At 35.7% G+C, this 15,677-nt stretch overlaps 1 protein-coding gene across 1 annotated transcript in view; it reads right to left on the reverse strand.

Annotated features, from left to right (window-relative positions):
* Nucleotides 1-4,978: 4,978 nt before the first annotated feature.
* MAP3K13 (mitogen-activated protein kinase kinase kinase 13) overlaps nt 4,979-15,677 on the reverse strand; it is a 15,995-nt gene continuing 5,296 nt past the window's right edge. Inside the window, exons 5-13 of the mRNA XM_015814159.1 lie at nt 14,087-14,142; nt 13,216-13,324; nt 12,438-12,547; nt 11,703-11,819; nt 11,076-11,213; nt 8,490-9,213; nt 8,186-8,256; nt 6,231-6,528; nt 4,979-5,660 (exon numbers count right to left, since the gene is read on the reverse strand). Coding sequence (XP_015669645.1) covers nt 5,559-5,660; nt 6,231-6,528; nt 8,186-8,256; nt 8,490-9,213; nt 11,076-11,213; nt 11,703-11,819; nt 12,438-12,547; nt 13,216-13,324; nt 14,087-14,142 — 1,725 coding nt within the window. The 3' untranslated portion in view covers nt 4,979-5,558. The remainder of the gene's footprint in view (nt 5,661-6,230; nt 6,529-8,185; nt 8,257-8,489; nt 9,214-11,075; nt 11,214-11,702; nt 11,820-12,437; nt 12,548-13,215; nt 13,325-14,086; nt 14,143-15,677) is intronic.

Consider the following 15,677-nt stretch of genomic DNA (forward strand, 5'->3'; position numbering starts at 1 on the left):
AATGGCCCTTTTATGACTTACGGACTTCAACTCCCACAACTTTATGACTTGTACTTCCTTGGCTGGCTCAGGAATTCTGGGAGTTGAAGTCCACAAGTCATAAAGGGGCCATTGTTCCCCACACCTGCTCTAAACAAAGGTCACATTGTATTAAATGTATCAGTCTTAGCAAACTTCTTAGGATGGTTGCTGTTGATTCTTTGTACATGTGGTATGCCAAGAAAACAGTAATAAAAGCTAATCTGAAGAATACACTGTGGCAAGTTAATAACTGGTTTGCATCAGCATGAGCAGCAATTCTATCTTAAGCACCATATTTTTTTCCCAATAATACTTCTTGTCATTATGAAAATCGTAATCTGTTTATTTTCAGACATTACATATTTATCAGATAAATGGTAGTGAAAATGGTTGATAATTTGATGAAATGACTTTATGAAGTGCCATATGAGTCTGTATAGCTCTAACCAGGTCTTGATCAGCTCCTACCTTTCAATTGTGCACATTAAATAATGAAGAAAAAACACTGCTTGACTTTGTTTCAAACTGCTCATCTTTTCCTTCAAGCAAGAAACAGTAGGCTGGCATGCAGGAGGCTTAATTTAGCTCCAGCTATATTATGTTGTAAGGCTGGCACTTTTATACTCTCAACCTGTCCTCAGGAGATAGCAGTAATAGGCAGATGTTAGAATAAGTACTCCTTAACAGAGGATATAGAGAGGAATATATTCACATTCATGTTGTCCTTTAATAGCAAAGGACATAACTAAACTGAATTGAAAGCTGAAAATGTCAAATCTTGCATTTATATAGCACTTATTATACAGAATAAGTTATATTGTATTACATTTCCTCCACCCAAAACGATCAGCAAACCACCTCCTTATAGTTTGAAACCTATAACTACTGTTCAGAAAAAAAGGATGATTTTGAATACACACACATGCCTTTGAGTCATACATTTATGTTCAATATTGAAGCTGCAAACACGTAATGAGGTACACTGGCTTTTTATTCCATGCATCTATTTGATAGTCATTTGTTCCCAATTGTTATACACTGTTCAATACAAAAAGAAATCACGTTTGCCTCAAAGTAGAGAGAAAAGACAGCACAGAAGATAAAATTATAATTCTATATGACATATAAACATAATAATTTCCACTAACCATTAGCCAACATATTGATTGTACCATAACTGGACCCAGCAAGTAAGAATAGAGTGTACGAATCATGAAAATATGCCAAAGAAGGCTTTTCAATCAAAAGCTATCTCTGGTTTGCATTGCTTATTCTTATGCTTCGCCACTGTTGACCCCTTAATCAGGTAGTTACAATATTGTAATGCCCTTGCACAGAACAGTCATAACACAGCAAGAAAACTCACACTAATTCACACATGGCAATACTGTGTCATAAACTGAATGAAATGATTTATGGCTTTTGGTTTGAAAAATTTAAGAACTAAATCTAGATTCTGCTATTCCTTTGTAGTCTGTAAGAGTCTATCAAAGAACTAATACAATAACAGTACTATTTCCCTTTCTTATTACAAAACTGCATCATTTCTTGTGCTAGCTGGTTCTAGGAATTCAATATAATATGTGAAAAAATATCTTGGCTCCCTTTTCTTCCAGCAAACAGACCTCTTGCTTCCCAGGAGAAAGGAGAGTTAATATTCTGTTTCTTACTATCTATTCCCATAGTTCTGAACATTTTTCTTAAAATTTAGTGCTGTGAACTAATGCTCCAGAAATCAAAATAGTACTTTTCTATTGGGGCGATAGAATACAGCAAGCTTTTTAAAATGCCCAAATTTACCTGAGAATTGTTTCCATGTTTAAAAGAAATGTTTAATTTTTACATTTGAGAGAAAGCTTTAAAAAGGTAACCAGCATATACTAGAAAATCAACTATGTATGTTGGACCAATATTTAAAGTGGAATTTGTCAACATCCAAAGTTTAGAGTTAATTATTCTATCATTCTTGAAACAAAACATGCACACATCTGTTGTAATAACAGAACAAGCAACATCTCTGCTTAGAGTCAGGTTACATCACTGTTGAATATAACTATTGCCTATGTACCTAACTTTATAACAGAAGGAGAACTTGTTGTATTGACTGTTTTCCCACAGTGATCATAATATGTAGCCCAGCTGTCAGTTTAACTATTGTCAGCAATAACACTGCTTAATTTGGATCCCCTTGCAATTGTGAGACTATATTTATTAAGACATAAGACATTTTTAATTTGTGCTTTAGGGAATGCTTTGAAGTTAGAACTGATATATAGTACAATTGAAATGGGAAAAGTAGGATTGCACTTATGATTAAAATTTCAGTTTCAAAACTTTTTCTACTTGTTTACAGCTGAACAAACTATTTTAGGTATAATTTGATAAAAATGTATCTAGAAGAATCCTTTTATTGTATTTAATAACAAACCATGGATTTCTAGCCATTTGGAATGTTTGTAAATTGATCAATAACAAATATTAAGACACATCCAAAACATCTGCTAGATATTACATTCTTAGAACCCCCCAAATTCATTTTGCTTCTTAAACCAGTGTCTCCTAATAAGTAGAGCTCTTTGGGTATGAGCAAGTTAAAACACTTTTTTTCAGTGTAATGAGATACACAGGCTACACATTAGCAGGAGAGTGTAAGACTGAAAACTTTACTGGATACTCATCCTAATTATTTCTTGAATCACAAAATAGTCTCTTGAAGAATTGCATTGTGCAGCATGTCATTGCAAATGAGGATAAGTGCAAATACCAAAAAAGAAACAACCAGTATCTACCGGACCCAAGAAAGATAATTAAATTGGACACATTCTGCACTAATGTAGAGACTTATTCTGGGGAAAAAACTACTTTATTGGTAAAAGACATCCTTTGCATGCATAAGATTCCAGGCTCAATATCTGCAATTAAAGGATTACAAGAAAATCCTTCATTCAGGATCCCAGATAATTTTTGCCTGACAAATTGATAGTTCTACACTACTGTATTCTTTTTCCAGGGTAGCAGGGCATTAGAATGGAACCTCTCATAGAAGAAATATTGGGGTAAAGTTAGCACCGAGATAATAATCCCAAGTGCTTTGTATTGGGAAAAACAGCATGCAGCATTTTGTCAATCCTGACCCTCTTATTTTGCCATTTTTTAAAAAAGGAACGTTCTTTTCCAAATACAGAGCTATCCATGGGCTGTTAAAACTCCAACCTGAAGCCATAGGGAGAACATGTCTTTATTGCTAACACTACTTGCAAAGCAGATACTTGTTTGGAGATTTATCCTCATAATGCAGACACAAAGTGCTGATAAGAGTGTTTATGAAAGAGTGAACCTAAATAGAGAAAGGACAGTGTGATAGTTGTTCCTGTCAGTTTTTTAAAATGCCTAGATCAAACATCAAATAATGTTTCTGAATTAGGGATTTTCCATGGACTTGGGAGATGCCGCAATCTTCCTAGATAGTTTGGTCCATATATAATTGGAATGGCACTAATGGGGAATGTAGTATCAACAGCATATAGGCCTCCCTAAAAAAAGTAGTTCCTCCTTGGGGAAATAGGCAGAGAATGCACAAAAAACAATTTTGTTCAGAACACACAAAACTCGGTTCACTCTGATATAAAGCTTGAGGAATCTTATTTTAGCAGGAGATGCCAGTTCAAGTGAACAAGTCTGAATTATTTTATATTTCAATCTGACAATATCTCACAGTGTTATGGATTGCAAGAGGGAACCTAATACATGCTGAAGCATCATATGATTTACTTCTTATATACTTTACACTCATGGCAAATGCAATTTTTTTATCAGACTATGCCATGTTTATTTTCCATAGGTTGCTGCAATTGAGTAAAATCAGTGTGGCCTATATAAGATTATTAAATTGCATTATACATAGAGCACTTTGGTTACTATTCCTCCTGGGATATAATCCACAGCATAGCTGAAGTACATGCTGCAGTACAACAAGCCCTATCATTAATCTATAGAAATTATAATAAATAATAAAATAATTTATGATTCATGTAGTCCAGCTACAGAATTTTAAAGTATGGAATAATTTAACTCATACAATACTGTTCTTTAATATTAGTAAAGAATTTTCCTACATTTTGTCACTAGGCTATTAATGTTTTTTAAAAAATCATATCAAATCAAATGTAAACAAACAGCAGCACAATATCAACCCATGCTTGCCTTTCATTCTGCAGATGAAGTGAATGGTGCAATTGATACTCACTTAAATCCTGCTACGCTCGCCAAAGGCCTTTCTTTCTTAATGTCATTCTTTAGCCAACATGATGGAAGGAAGCATTGAAACTTAACGATTAACACTTTGATTCGACAACCGGACTTTAGTGTTACAAATTTTGCTCTTCTTGAACATTTTAATTATAGGAAATAGAATGAATGGTAAACCATATTTGTAAAAAAGAAAGAGGGATATCAGTCCAGAATCCACAATATAAATATGACTTAATATTCCTTCAAGCCCAACACAAAGAACATTTTCACGAATTGTCATTTTTTTAAAAAAGTTATGTAACTTTCCATCAAGCTTAATAAGTGACCAGTTCTCTCCTATTAAAACCGTATCACTGAAACAGTAGGAAGACAAATTGTGTGGCCTAGCTGGACTATCCCCCAGCTGTAGAGGGAACAGTTCTAATTTTTTCCTTCAGGATATATAAAATATATCTTCCATGGCTTGTAAGTTCTTCAGCATTAATTTGATACATGTATTTTTAATTGAAGGAACCAAATAAAAGGCAACATATAAAGAGAACAAGCTAACAGAACAAAACAGTATGTGCATCTATCCATCAATCTTTCAATATTTTTATCTGTCCTCACAGTAGTATGATGATCATATAAATGCTGGAGAGAAGCTGTAAATGTAGTTGTAAGATTTTGCAATCAACTAACAATAAAATAAATTTTAAAATGAAAACAATTAGTTTCCATTTTCTTATGCTGAGGAACAGCATCTCAGATACTCTTTCCTTGGAATGTGAATACTTTATGTTGAAAAAGTTACACTGGTTATACAAATGACTTTTTGCTCATAGATTATCTCATGCACTGTTTTAGTGAAATCAATGAAATTGCTGTGTTTTTAAACCGTCAGCCCTTCAGAGCCACATGGCCAAGTAATAACAAATTCTATTCTATCTACATATGCTCCCTTAAAGTTCAAAATGATTCTTTTTCAGATTTCTTTCTATTTTTGTAATGAATTATTTTGCCTATGGACAGTGATCATCTTATTCAGTAAAAAGTGTTAAAATGCCAAAAATATGATACAATAGTTCAATTATTCAATAAAATACATCCCTGCCATTCATGATTGAAATGCTCATTGAGAAACCGATTCATCAGAACATTTCTCCGAAGATTCAAGTTATTGCAGATCATTTAGTTGATGGGGTGGAGGAGCAACTTCTCAAAGACGGAATGAAAAAGTTTTTTCTGAGTGGAATCAAAATGCCAGTTGAGGCTAAATGAGTAATGAGGCTAAAGGAGATTTATCATTACAAGGTTGCAGAGTTGCAGACTTTACTGGTTCTCACAGTCGCATCAGAACAGTCGTCTTCTGAAGATTCACCACCCGAGTCTCCAAACTCCCCAGGATTCTGTATTACAAAGTAATAGAAGCAATTCAAATTATTTATTGGCATTTCAAATGTACAATATTTTTATTTGACAGGTAAAGTGGTTCCCTTCCATGCAAGCTAAAAATATACACAAGCCACTGATGGAAATCACAGTTAATTTCCCCCTTCCTCCATTATCCACTATCCACTATCTATTCAACACTGCTAAAAAAACCCAACCCTCTGATCATCTGGAAAAGCTGTCTGAATGTTGCAAATGACTGCAGGGAGTGGGGGAAGTTATTTCTATGAACTTCCTAAGGTTAGTTTATTTTAGGATTTAGCCAAGACATTAATAAAATCATTTAAGAAGCAGGTAGGTGATCAAGCAAAATGATTTAATTAAACATAGGCAAACAGGGGTATTCCAGATGTTGCTGAATTCTATTTCTCATAAGCCATAGCAAGTATGCTCAAGGGTGACAGGTGATATAAATTTCATAGGATCACATGTAGGTCACCCCTGCATTAATTGGTTGACAGATCTGGTTACAGAACATCTAAATAATGTGTAACATCCCTAAGCAGAGGAGAGACAAAGTTTCTAACCTCATAACTATGATCCTCTGGACACAATTTGCCAAGTGACATCTGTGTTTTCACCCTGCGTACAGCACTCTCCTTATCTGAAAGTCCATCAGATTGAGTAGATATCTCAATGGAGATTTCTGGAGTTTGTGACAGCATGTCATCGAACTTCTCAGCCAAACAATCTTCCCGCCTATTAGCCAGCTCATCCAGACTGTTGGAATGGTCACTGGTATTGCCCTCTTCCCCATCAGACACAGAGAGGTTCTCGGAACTAAAAGTTGAATAGGACTGGCAACTACTGATGCAACGATGTGGCCTGCAAATCCATTAATACTTGAGTCAGTTTTGATTCAAATGCTGCACACAACTGATTTTATACACTGTATATGCAAATAAAATGACAAGTAGAGAGACAATTTTGACAATCTTAAAAAATATTGTATATATAATTTCAAAACTATTATGCATAAAAATGTAACTAATGTTCCTCTTCATGAAGAATGCACATTCTGTTTCATAATAGTCTTTCTTCTGCTTTTTTTAAATAATTGTAAACTATTCTAAATAATTTGGAAACTATCCTACAGCAAAATGCACTCTCTTTATTGTATTCTGGTATGATAGAGAATTGACAAGATAGGGTTTAGGGTAAATTAATCTAAAGAAATTCACAAATGAAAACTGCCCATTTCATTTTGGACCTGCAGCTTGCTGCACCACTGGAAATCATTTTCAGAGACTTTCCTAAACTATGAGGAAAATTGGGAGGTTTGGGAAGGAGAGAATACTAAAATTAAATGGCTCTATGTTCAATTTTGCACAATTCTTCCATTCACAAGTGCCATTCCACATTGCTCAGATGATGTCAGAGGATCAGGGAGGGCAATGGGGAGAGAATAGTCAGGAAACCTCATTTAAGTTAACTCATTTTGGAAACAAAAGCTTTATCAAATGACAGCAGCAAAAATAATAAGTTTATAATTATTCCTGAACATTTAGAATAGTAAACCTGAATCTTCATTTTTTATGTTATCTCAGAAATCATTTAAATTTATTTGTGTACAACTCTGTTTTGTACTCTTATACCTGTTAGGCTCCTTCCAAATAAACTAAAATTATGATATGAAATTCACCAAACTTTATGAAACATTCTGCAAATACTTAACAAAATATAGTTAAAAAAAACAGGAAAACGTCTATTCAAGTTAGAGAAGAAAAGCTATGAAAGAGACACAAGAAAAACAAGGAACAGCTGGGAAAGCCCTATACTTATCCATAAACATTCCTTGTTTTCCTTGTATCTTATTATTTTTATTCGTTACTCTGAGAATTTCTGTAAACTGATAAATATATCTGGGATATACATACTAGTGTGTGTGTGTGCGTGTACACAGACACACAGACCCAGATACAGACACACACACACATACACATGAACATCTTTGCAGTTATAGGCAATAATCTTTAGGGCCCCCAAAAGGATCAATGTAGTACTTTCCAAGCAGTATCTTTTCTTAAGAGTCACTTGTACATGTACATATTGGTAGACGTAGTAGAAAGATCTTTCCTGATGATTTCATCTGAACATTTTATAATGGTAAGTTTGCACATATAATAAACTGTAATTTTTATTTTCATGTCTGTCCATTGGCCACTAATCATATCCCAGTGCTTATCAGTGAGATCAGTGATGTGCAAGTTTGCTGCTGAAAGATGCAAGTGGTGTTGTATCTGCCTCTTACTTGCTCAACATCTTATGTCTGATACAATACACACATTTGACCATATTGTTTTATCCCATATACTTCGTTTCTAAAATAGAGATGGGGAAGCAACTCTTTGGATGAAAATCTCAGCTAACATTGTTAAACTCAAAAGTTTTCTTTATGCAGAAATGAAATTAAATCATATAAAGATTCCTTAAATGAATTGCTATTAAATAATTCGTAAAATGTCAGACTGGGTTGTTCTACCTCTGTCTCCGTGGAAATTCCACTTCACTATCCACTTCTCCTTCTTCTTCTTCTGAAGAATCATCACCATTCTGGTAGGCAACAAAAAGAATTGTTATTTGCCAAATAATTATAAATATGCAGATTCCAATTTAAAAGTAAGCCTCACAAATATGCAATTTTCAGGAGGAAAAATCTTTAAATTTCATTCTATTCAGCATAAACTATAAAACCTTGAAACAGTATAATTTAAGCAAACGGCACGAATGAGAAAATAGAACACAGGTAAACAAGATTATTGTTTCAAGAATTCTGAAGGCCTCACCTTCGGAATGGATCGAGTTTTACCCAGCAGTCCTGGAGTGCTTGCAAGATGAGAGGAGCCAAGAGGAGACACTGACCTGTGGCTGCTGAATTCACCTTCTTTATTCTTTGCAGGAAACTCCGAATTTGCATACGCTGAATCATACAATGGTCCTTCAGGTTGTTCTAGCCCTTGATCAAGTGATTGCTGTTGATTTGCATCATTTGCTCCCAGTCTGCACTGAGGACAGAGACTATATGTATCTGTTTGACAACATTCCCAAAAATCAGCTTTATTCTCTCCATCTTTCTTTACCTCCAGATTTCTCCTTGAATCGGCTTCCACAGCAGCAGAGATAAGATCAGGGCTAGAGCCAGACATCCTCCGTTGGGCATGATTGCTAAGAGGGCTGCGTAGGGCAGCAGCAGGACCAAAGTATCGTAGGTTGTTAGCACAACTGGCTATATCTTGTCCGTGTATATTAAGTCGAAGATAATTATCGTGATGATGGTGATGGTGGTGATGATGGTGAATTGGCTGGCCCAAGTCATCCTGTGCTGGCTGATTTTTCAAGACTCCAGTAAAATCATTGTAACTGCCTTTGCTATTTCCTCGCCGGTGGCGTGGTTTGCTGCGGTAACGTCCCTTGCTACTAAGTGTTGTCATTTTGGGACTCCCTGAGAGAGGAGAGCCACTAGGGGCCACTTCAGTATTGGATATGCCATCAGATCTCAACAGGTCAGGTCTGGAAAAGAATGCAAAATCATTCAAATTATAGGTAGTCTTGCTTTACAACCATTCACTCAAAGTCATTTGAAGTTATAATGGCGCTGAAGATAAGATAAGAGGTAAGATAACCTTTATTGTCATTTTTTTACTTTGGGCACAACGGCACACATCAAAAATGAAATTTAGTTGCCCGCTCTCAAAGTGAAACACATACATGACACACACCTAAAACATACTATGTACAACATATGTATAGACCCACATCCCTACATATACATAGCAAATAAATATTAAATACTGTCCATCTTGAATATATAACGGAAGGAGGAAGCTTGAGAGTTCACAATGAAACTATGACTGAATCTGGATGTTCTGCTACGGATAGCACGAAGCCTCCTCCCAGAAGGTAACAAGGAAAACAGGTCGTGAAGAGGATGTGTAGTGTCCCAGATAATCTTATGGACCCTGCTCAAGCAACGCTTCTGTGCTATATCCTAGATGGGAGGGAGGGAGCTGCCAATGATCTTTTCGGCCATTCTCACCACTCTCTGCACCACCTTCCTGTCTGAAGCAGTGATGCTTCCAAACCAGACTGTGATGCTCTCGATCGTCCCCCTGTAGAAAGTGATCAGAACAGGGAAAGGAAGATGTGCTTTTCTCATGCAATGCAGAAAATGCAGGTGCTGTTGTGCCCGCTTCATCCGGAGAATTATCACGAATGAAGACAAACATACGTGTCGCAGGATAATGTTGCAGGATCCAATCCGGGTTGGTCACCGAGTCATCACTAAGCATTGTCATGCTTAACGATCCACTGTTATTTGCTTAATATGAATGCAGTCAGAACTGATGTCATAAGTCAGACAGAGTTGTGTGATTTTTTTTCACTTTTTAATTGCATCACTTGGTAACAGAATTACCTGTGCTAATTGCAGTTGTTAAGTGAGGACTACCTGCAATATATTCAGTTTTCTTCATAAAGATCTATGGGGGGGAAGTGTTGAAATTTGCATCATGATGCAAAAACCATTAGTTACACCTTGCATCAGATATCTGACACAAGGATAAAAGGATGGAGCCTGCATCATGACATTGCCCCATGGGTGTCATCATTTTAATATAATTTTGATTGGCTAAGGAAGCCTGTGGCTTTATTATTATTGCCAATGAGTCCACTTATATGTTTAGAATAAAGAAAACTAAATTGCACATATTTAATTAAAAATAAAATTATGGATATCATGTAGGAAAGTTAACAACACGAGAACTGGGAATGGAGGCATAGAACCATTTGGGATGTAACCAAAGTTAGATCTTTGTCCTTTGGAATGATGTCCACCCAACACGGAATTGGTTGGTTCCATCCATGCAGCCTTTAGAAAAGCAATTAAAACCTGACTCTTTCCCCAAGCAGTTGGTTGAGATACAGCGTACACATTTAATTATTTTAGTTTGCTTTAGTGGTGCATGTTATTTGTCTTTTCTTTTCTTTTGTATTTTTATTTAATGATTTTATATACCATCCAGAGTCATGTGGTTTGTGTTTAGTATCCATATAAGTGTTTTAAATAATAAATAAAATGTGTTTATTTTCTCAATTTACAACAATTTATTTTCTCAATTTACAACAATTTATTTTCTCAATTTACTGTCCAAGCTTCAAGACCCCTTAAATCGTTTTATCTGGTTATTTGAACATATCCATTTGTGACTATTCTTTTCAAACCAATTAGATAGCAAACTATACATATTCACATATTACTATCTAATTTATTGCACATGTCAGCATCACTTCAGTGATCAGAAATTGGTATTCAAAAGAATTCAGGAAATTATGAAAAGTAACCCCCTTCAATATACTATAGTTATTTGCCTCACCGTTTAGTCTGCCCCCCAGATTTGTGGGAGAGTCCTCTTCTCTTCATTAATTTTTCCATTGCGTTAGCATGGATTATTGGTCTGACAGGATGACGCTTGTAAGTTCCAGGATACTTTTTTTCCACAGCTTGTTCCCGTCTAAATGTAACATTAAAAAAAACAACCTCTTAATCTTCTCTTAATCAAAGGTTATTCAAAGATTTACAAACTGCTGTAAGCAAAGTATGTTAAAGTATATACCTGGCAGTTGGAAAAACCTAATTATCCTATAAGGTAGGCATGTCAAACTCGCGACGTCATCTGACGTCGCGCAACATATCGGGCCGGTTTTGCCATTGCCGGCAATGGGGTGGGCACGGCTTCCACGTGACGCGTCCGGCCCATGGGCCGGCAGTTTGACACCCCTGCTATAAGGCATCAAGCAAAGTTGTCAGAAATTCCAGCTATGCCTCATATCAATATGCAGTAACCCAACAGAATTATCATTTTCTGCAAATGAATACATCGTTCTTATTCACAACTTTGATCAGGAGAAAAAAGTGCTTAACAAGAAGAATAAAGATTCTCCCAATTTTGGAGTCAATTACAGAATTCTTATAAAAACTAAACGTAGACGGATATACGTACTTGAGGAGCTCTTTTTCACGAACTTCCAACTGTAACATGATGGCACTGAGTTCCATGTAGAGATTATTGGCTCTTTCAAGTTTTCTTTCATAATGTTCACGAATGTCCAAGGCATGCCTAAGAAAAGGAAAGAGCTGACAGTCTCTGCTGTACAATCCTATAACCAACAGCATATACTTATGCAGCATTATTCTTAAGCATGTTAAGGGTAACTTTTAAAACAGACAAAAGTTGTGAAAACATTTGAATGCTGTCAAAACAAAAACATGGTTTATTTAGAAATAGATAATAGTATTTGGTCTGTTTGTCAAAATACAAGAATTCAGGTCCACCTAGTAAAAACAATTAGCCTACGGTTCAAACCGATAAAAACTCAGTACTGACAGAGTAAATCAACCTTTCCTAATCTGGCAGTCATTGGGACTACAGCACCCAGAAATTAAGGAAGTATAATCTCAACATATCTGGAAGGAACTAAATTGAAAAGGGCGGATTAAACACTTTAGGAAGGGCGTATTTACTAATAGACAGTTGCCATGCTAATTAAATGCATCTCCCAGGTTCAGAAATTATGTATTTGAACACTAACTGCTAGAGCCAGAGTTGTTTCCTTTGTGTGCCTCTTTTAGAATTTCCAGCTATGACTGACTGGCACATGTGGGAAAGGTATAATAAAGTAGATGGATTCTTAATCTAAAACCAGTAATCACCTTAACATCTTAAATAAATACAGACCTGAGTTCTTCTCTTCTACGACGAATAAGTTCTTCATCTAACCGGTGTATACAAGTTCCTTCACTTTTAATCTTTTCAAAGTGCTTCTTTACTTCTTCTCTCCATTCAGCCTATTCAAGCAATTTTACATTTAGATGGTTATACCTCATAACTCAGAGCTTTGGCAATTACATCACGAAAAGTTACATTGCACTAGCATATGAGAAAGAAAGCTGAGCTACACTCAACTTGTTTTTCAGCCTTGAGTTACTTATACAAAATAATAAAGGTGGGATAAAAATCTAATAAATAAATAAAATATGATCAAGATACAAAAAGTATACATATTACAAAGAAAACAGGTAAGGAGTCCCTGAAAACATTACAAGAAGGGATCTCCCAATGAAGCTAATTGAAAGGGGGGGGGGAAGCACTACTTTGCCCAGTGTATAATTAACTTGGGAAATTTACAGATTAATATCATTAGCATTAGACATATGAGGGTTACTAACATGGACCTAGAAAATGAATCTGTTATGTACTGTTAGTCTTGAATAATCAATTATACATTCAAGATATAAGTAGCAAATCTCCAAATACCAGTTGCAAGACATCAGTAATAGGAGAGAGGTATATATCTGTCTCCTGCTTATGAGCACCTCAGAGGCACCTAGTTGGCTACAATGAGAGACAAAACGCTAAATTAAAATGGACTTCGGCCTGATCCAGCAGTCTTTTCTAAAGTTCTTATGACAAGCTGACAGACTGAATCTGCTGCTATCAATAATTATTGAATTACCTGAGACTTGAAATAAGTCTCCTGAGGGGTAGCCAAAACATCAGCAGATGCTATGTCAAGGTGCATAAGCGTCTGTCGAAAAGAAGGTCGATTCCGTGGCTTGCTTTGCCTGCCAAATTAAAGAAAACAAAAGGGATAGCATCCAGTAAACTAACCTTAGCCTAGTTTTTTTTTTCTTTGAAGGTAAACTTACAGAAGAATATCAATTTCTATATCTATTAGATTAACCCAAAAGGGATGAATTCTAACTAAACAATATACCATACTAAAATAACTAAACAATATATTTGCTGCTTTTCTCACTGTGTATAGTCTTTTTATGAATGGACAACTATTGTTTCTTCTTTTAACACTCTATAGTCTGCATCTCCTTTATTCTTTTAGCATTTTTATGTTTTCTATGCCACACTAATACCTCAATATTCATAGCATTCCTACTTCATTGCTATTTTTTACTTCAAGCTACCTAAATGTACACTTTATACCTGGACATTGCTGAATGGACAGCAACAGAATACAACATGATACATATTGGAAAAGTCAACCAGGATATTTCCATGTGCAAATTGTGGAATGTAACACCAAATGTTAGTTTCAAATATTTGGGTTGAACTTAAAAAAATTAAATGACCCAGGACATATAGTTGAAATGTCAGGTCAATGTAAGTTAATTGTTTCAATATATTTAATTTATACAAAAAATTTAGAAAAGCTCAAAAAGGCATAAGAATCATTGTGAAAATCAAAGCAGGAAAAATGAATCCCAAAATTTCAAAGAGGAAAAAATATAAGTGAAATTCAGAATACAATAGTCATGGCAAAAACAGAGAATAACAACAAAGGAGTCAAATAAAATTACAGAGTGTTGTACCAGAGGCAACAGATCAGTGCAAGATATAGATCAAATGTCTCTGGAACTATTGAAAGCTTCACAAGAAGAGAATATGTTGACAACTCTATATTAACAATTTTAACAATGTTTAACATTTGAAAATAAATAAGAATACAAAGGAAATACTAGCATGTATATTTAAATGAACTCATAAGATAAAAATATAAAATTTCCCCTGCCAGTCATGTCCAACTCTAGGAACAGTGTTGATCTCTGATTCACAGACGAAGAGCCTGCATGTCTGAAGATGCTTCTGTGGTCATGTGGCTGGCATAACTATATACCAAAGGTGCAGAGGATGCAGTTACCTTCCTAGAGAAGTGGTAACTATTTATCTACTTGCATTTACATGCTTTTGAACTGCTATGTTGACAGGAGCTGAGCAGGTAATGGAAGCTCACTCAGTCATGCAGTACTTGGTCTGCAAGAATAAACCAGTCTTGGATAAAATGAAAACTGACCACAGTAGTTCCTTAAAACAATGATCTTCAAGCAGAAACTCACATTAGGCATGCAAATGAACAAATGATGGACTAGGAAAAAAAGAACAATTATACTTGGCAAAACTGAAGGGAACAGAAGGGAAAGACTATGGATAAGATGAATAGAAAGGATCAAGATCACCAAAATGTTCTTAAAAGAGCTATGAATTGTGATTAGATATAGCTTAAGATGATAGCTATTTGTTCATAGAGGTATTGGGCCTGATTCAATGACATTTATCTAATTGTTGACTACAGATCAATCAAATAAATCCATAAATTGAAATAAATTATATTTACTATTGCATTTTACATGGTAATTTATATAATGCATTCATTGTCAATGCTGCTAACATTGGATGTTCTTGCTTTGACAACAGATGGAAATGTAGCCATCTTTTCTCTTTCGCTTTTAGAGTTAGATGATGCTGGGAGGGGGGATGTGGATGAGAGTCCAGTTAGTCATAACAACAATAACTCAGCCGGTGGGAATCAAAGTTATTGAAAAGAACTGATAAAGATTTGGCGGGCTGGAGAGCTGGGGAGAAAGCCAGGGATTCAAGCTAATTGGGGAATGTGATTTATGACTGTTAATTGGAGGAGGGAATTGTGCTTTGCTACTTTGTGGGGGGGAGGGAATTCAGTTTTTGGCTTTAACTATGTAGTGCCAATGCTTTGTTTCTCGAATAAAAAAATTCTTTATTTATTTTATTTATTTATTTATTTAATTTAATTTATATGCCGCCCTTCTCCCTGCGGGACTCAGGGCGGCGCACAACATATTTAAAACCAAAGCATATATACAATCCCCCCCTTAAAACCGAATTAAACCGAATTTTAAAGTTGTGTCTTCCAAATTCCTAAAAAACCCAGTATAAAATCCACCCTTGGTCAGGTCCGCTTGCTGAAAGAGCCATGTCTTGAGGGCGCGACGGAAGGTAAGGAGATCCGGAATTATCCGAATCTCGGGGGGTAGTTCATTCCAGAGGGTAGGGGCACCCACAGAGAAGGCCCTCCCCCTGGGGGTTGCCAGCCGACATTGCTTGGCCGACGGCACCCTGAGGAGACCCACTCTGTGGGAGCGTACC

This window comes from Protobothrops mucrosquamatus, unplaced genomic scaffold, assembly GCF_001527695.2.
Source record: "Protobothrops mucrosquamatus isolate PMUCROS unplaced genomic scaffold, P.Mucros_1.0 scaffold225, whole genome shotgun sequence".
Classification (NCBI taxonomy): domain Eukaryota; kingdom Metazoa; phylum Chordata; class Lepidosauria; order Squamata; family Viperidae; genus Protobothrops; species Protobothrops mucrosquamatus.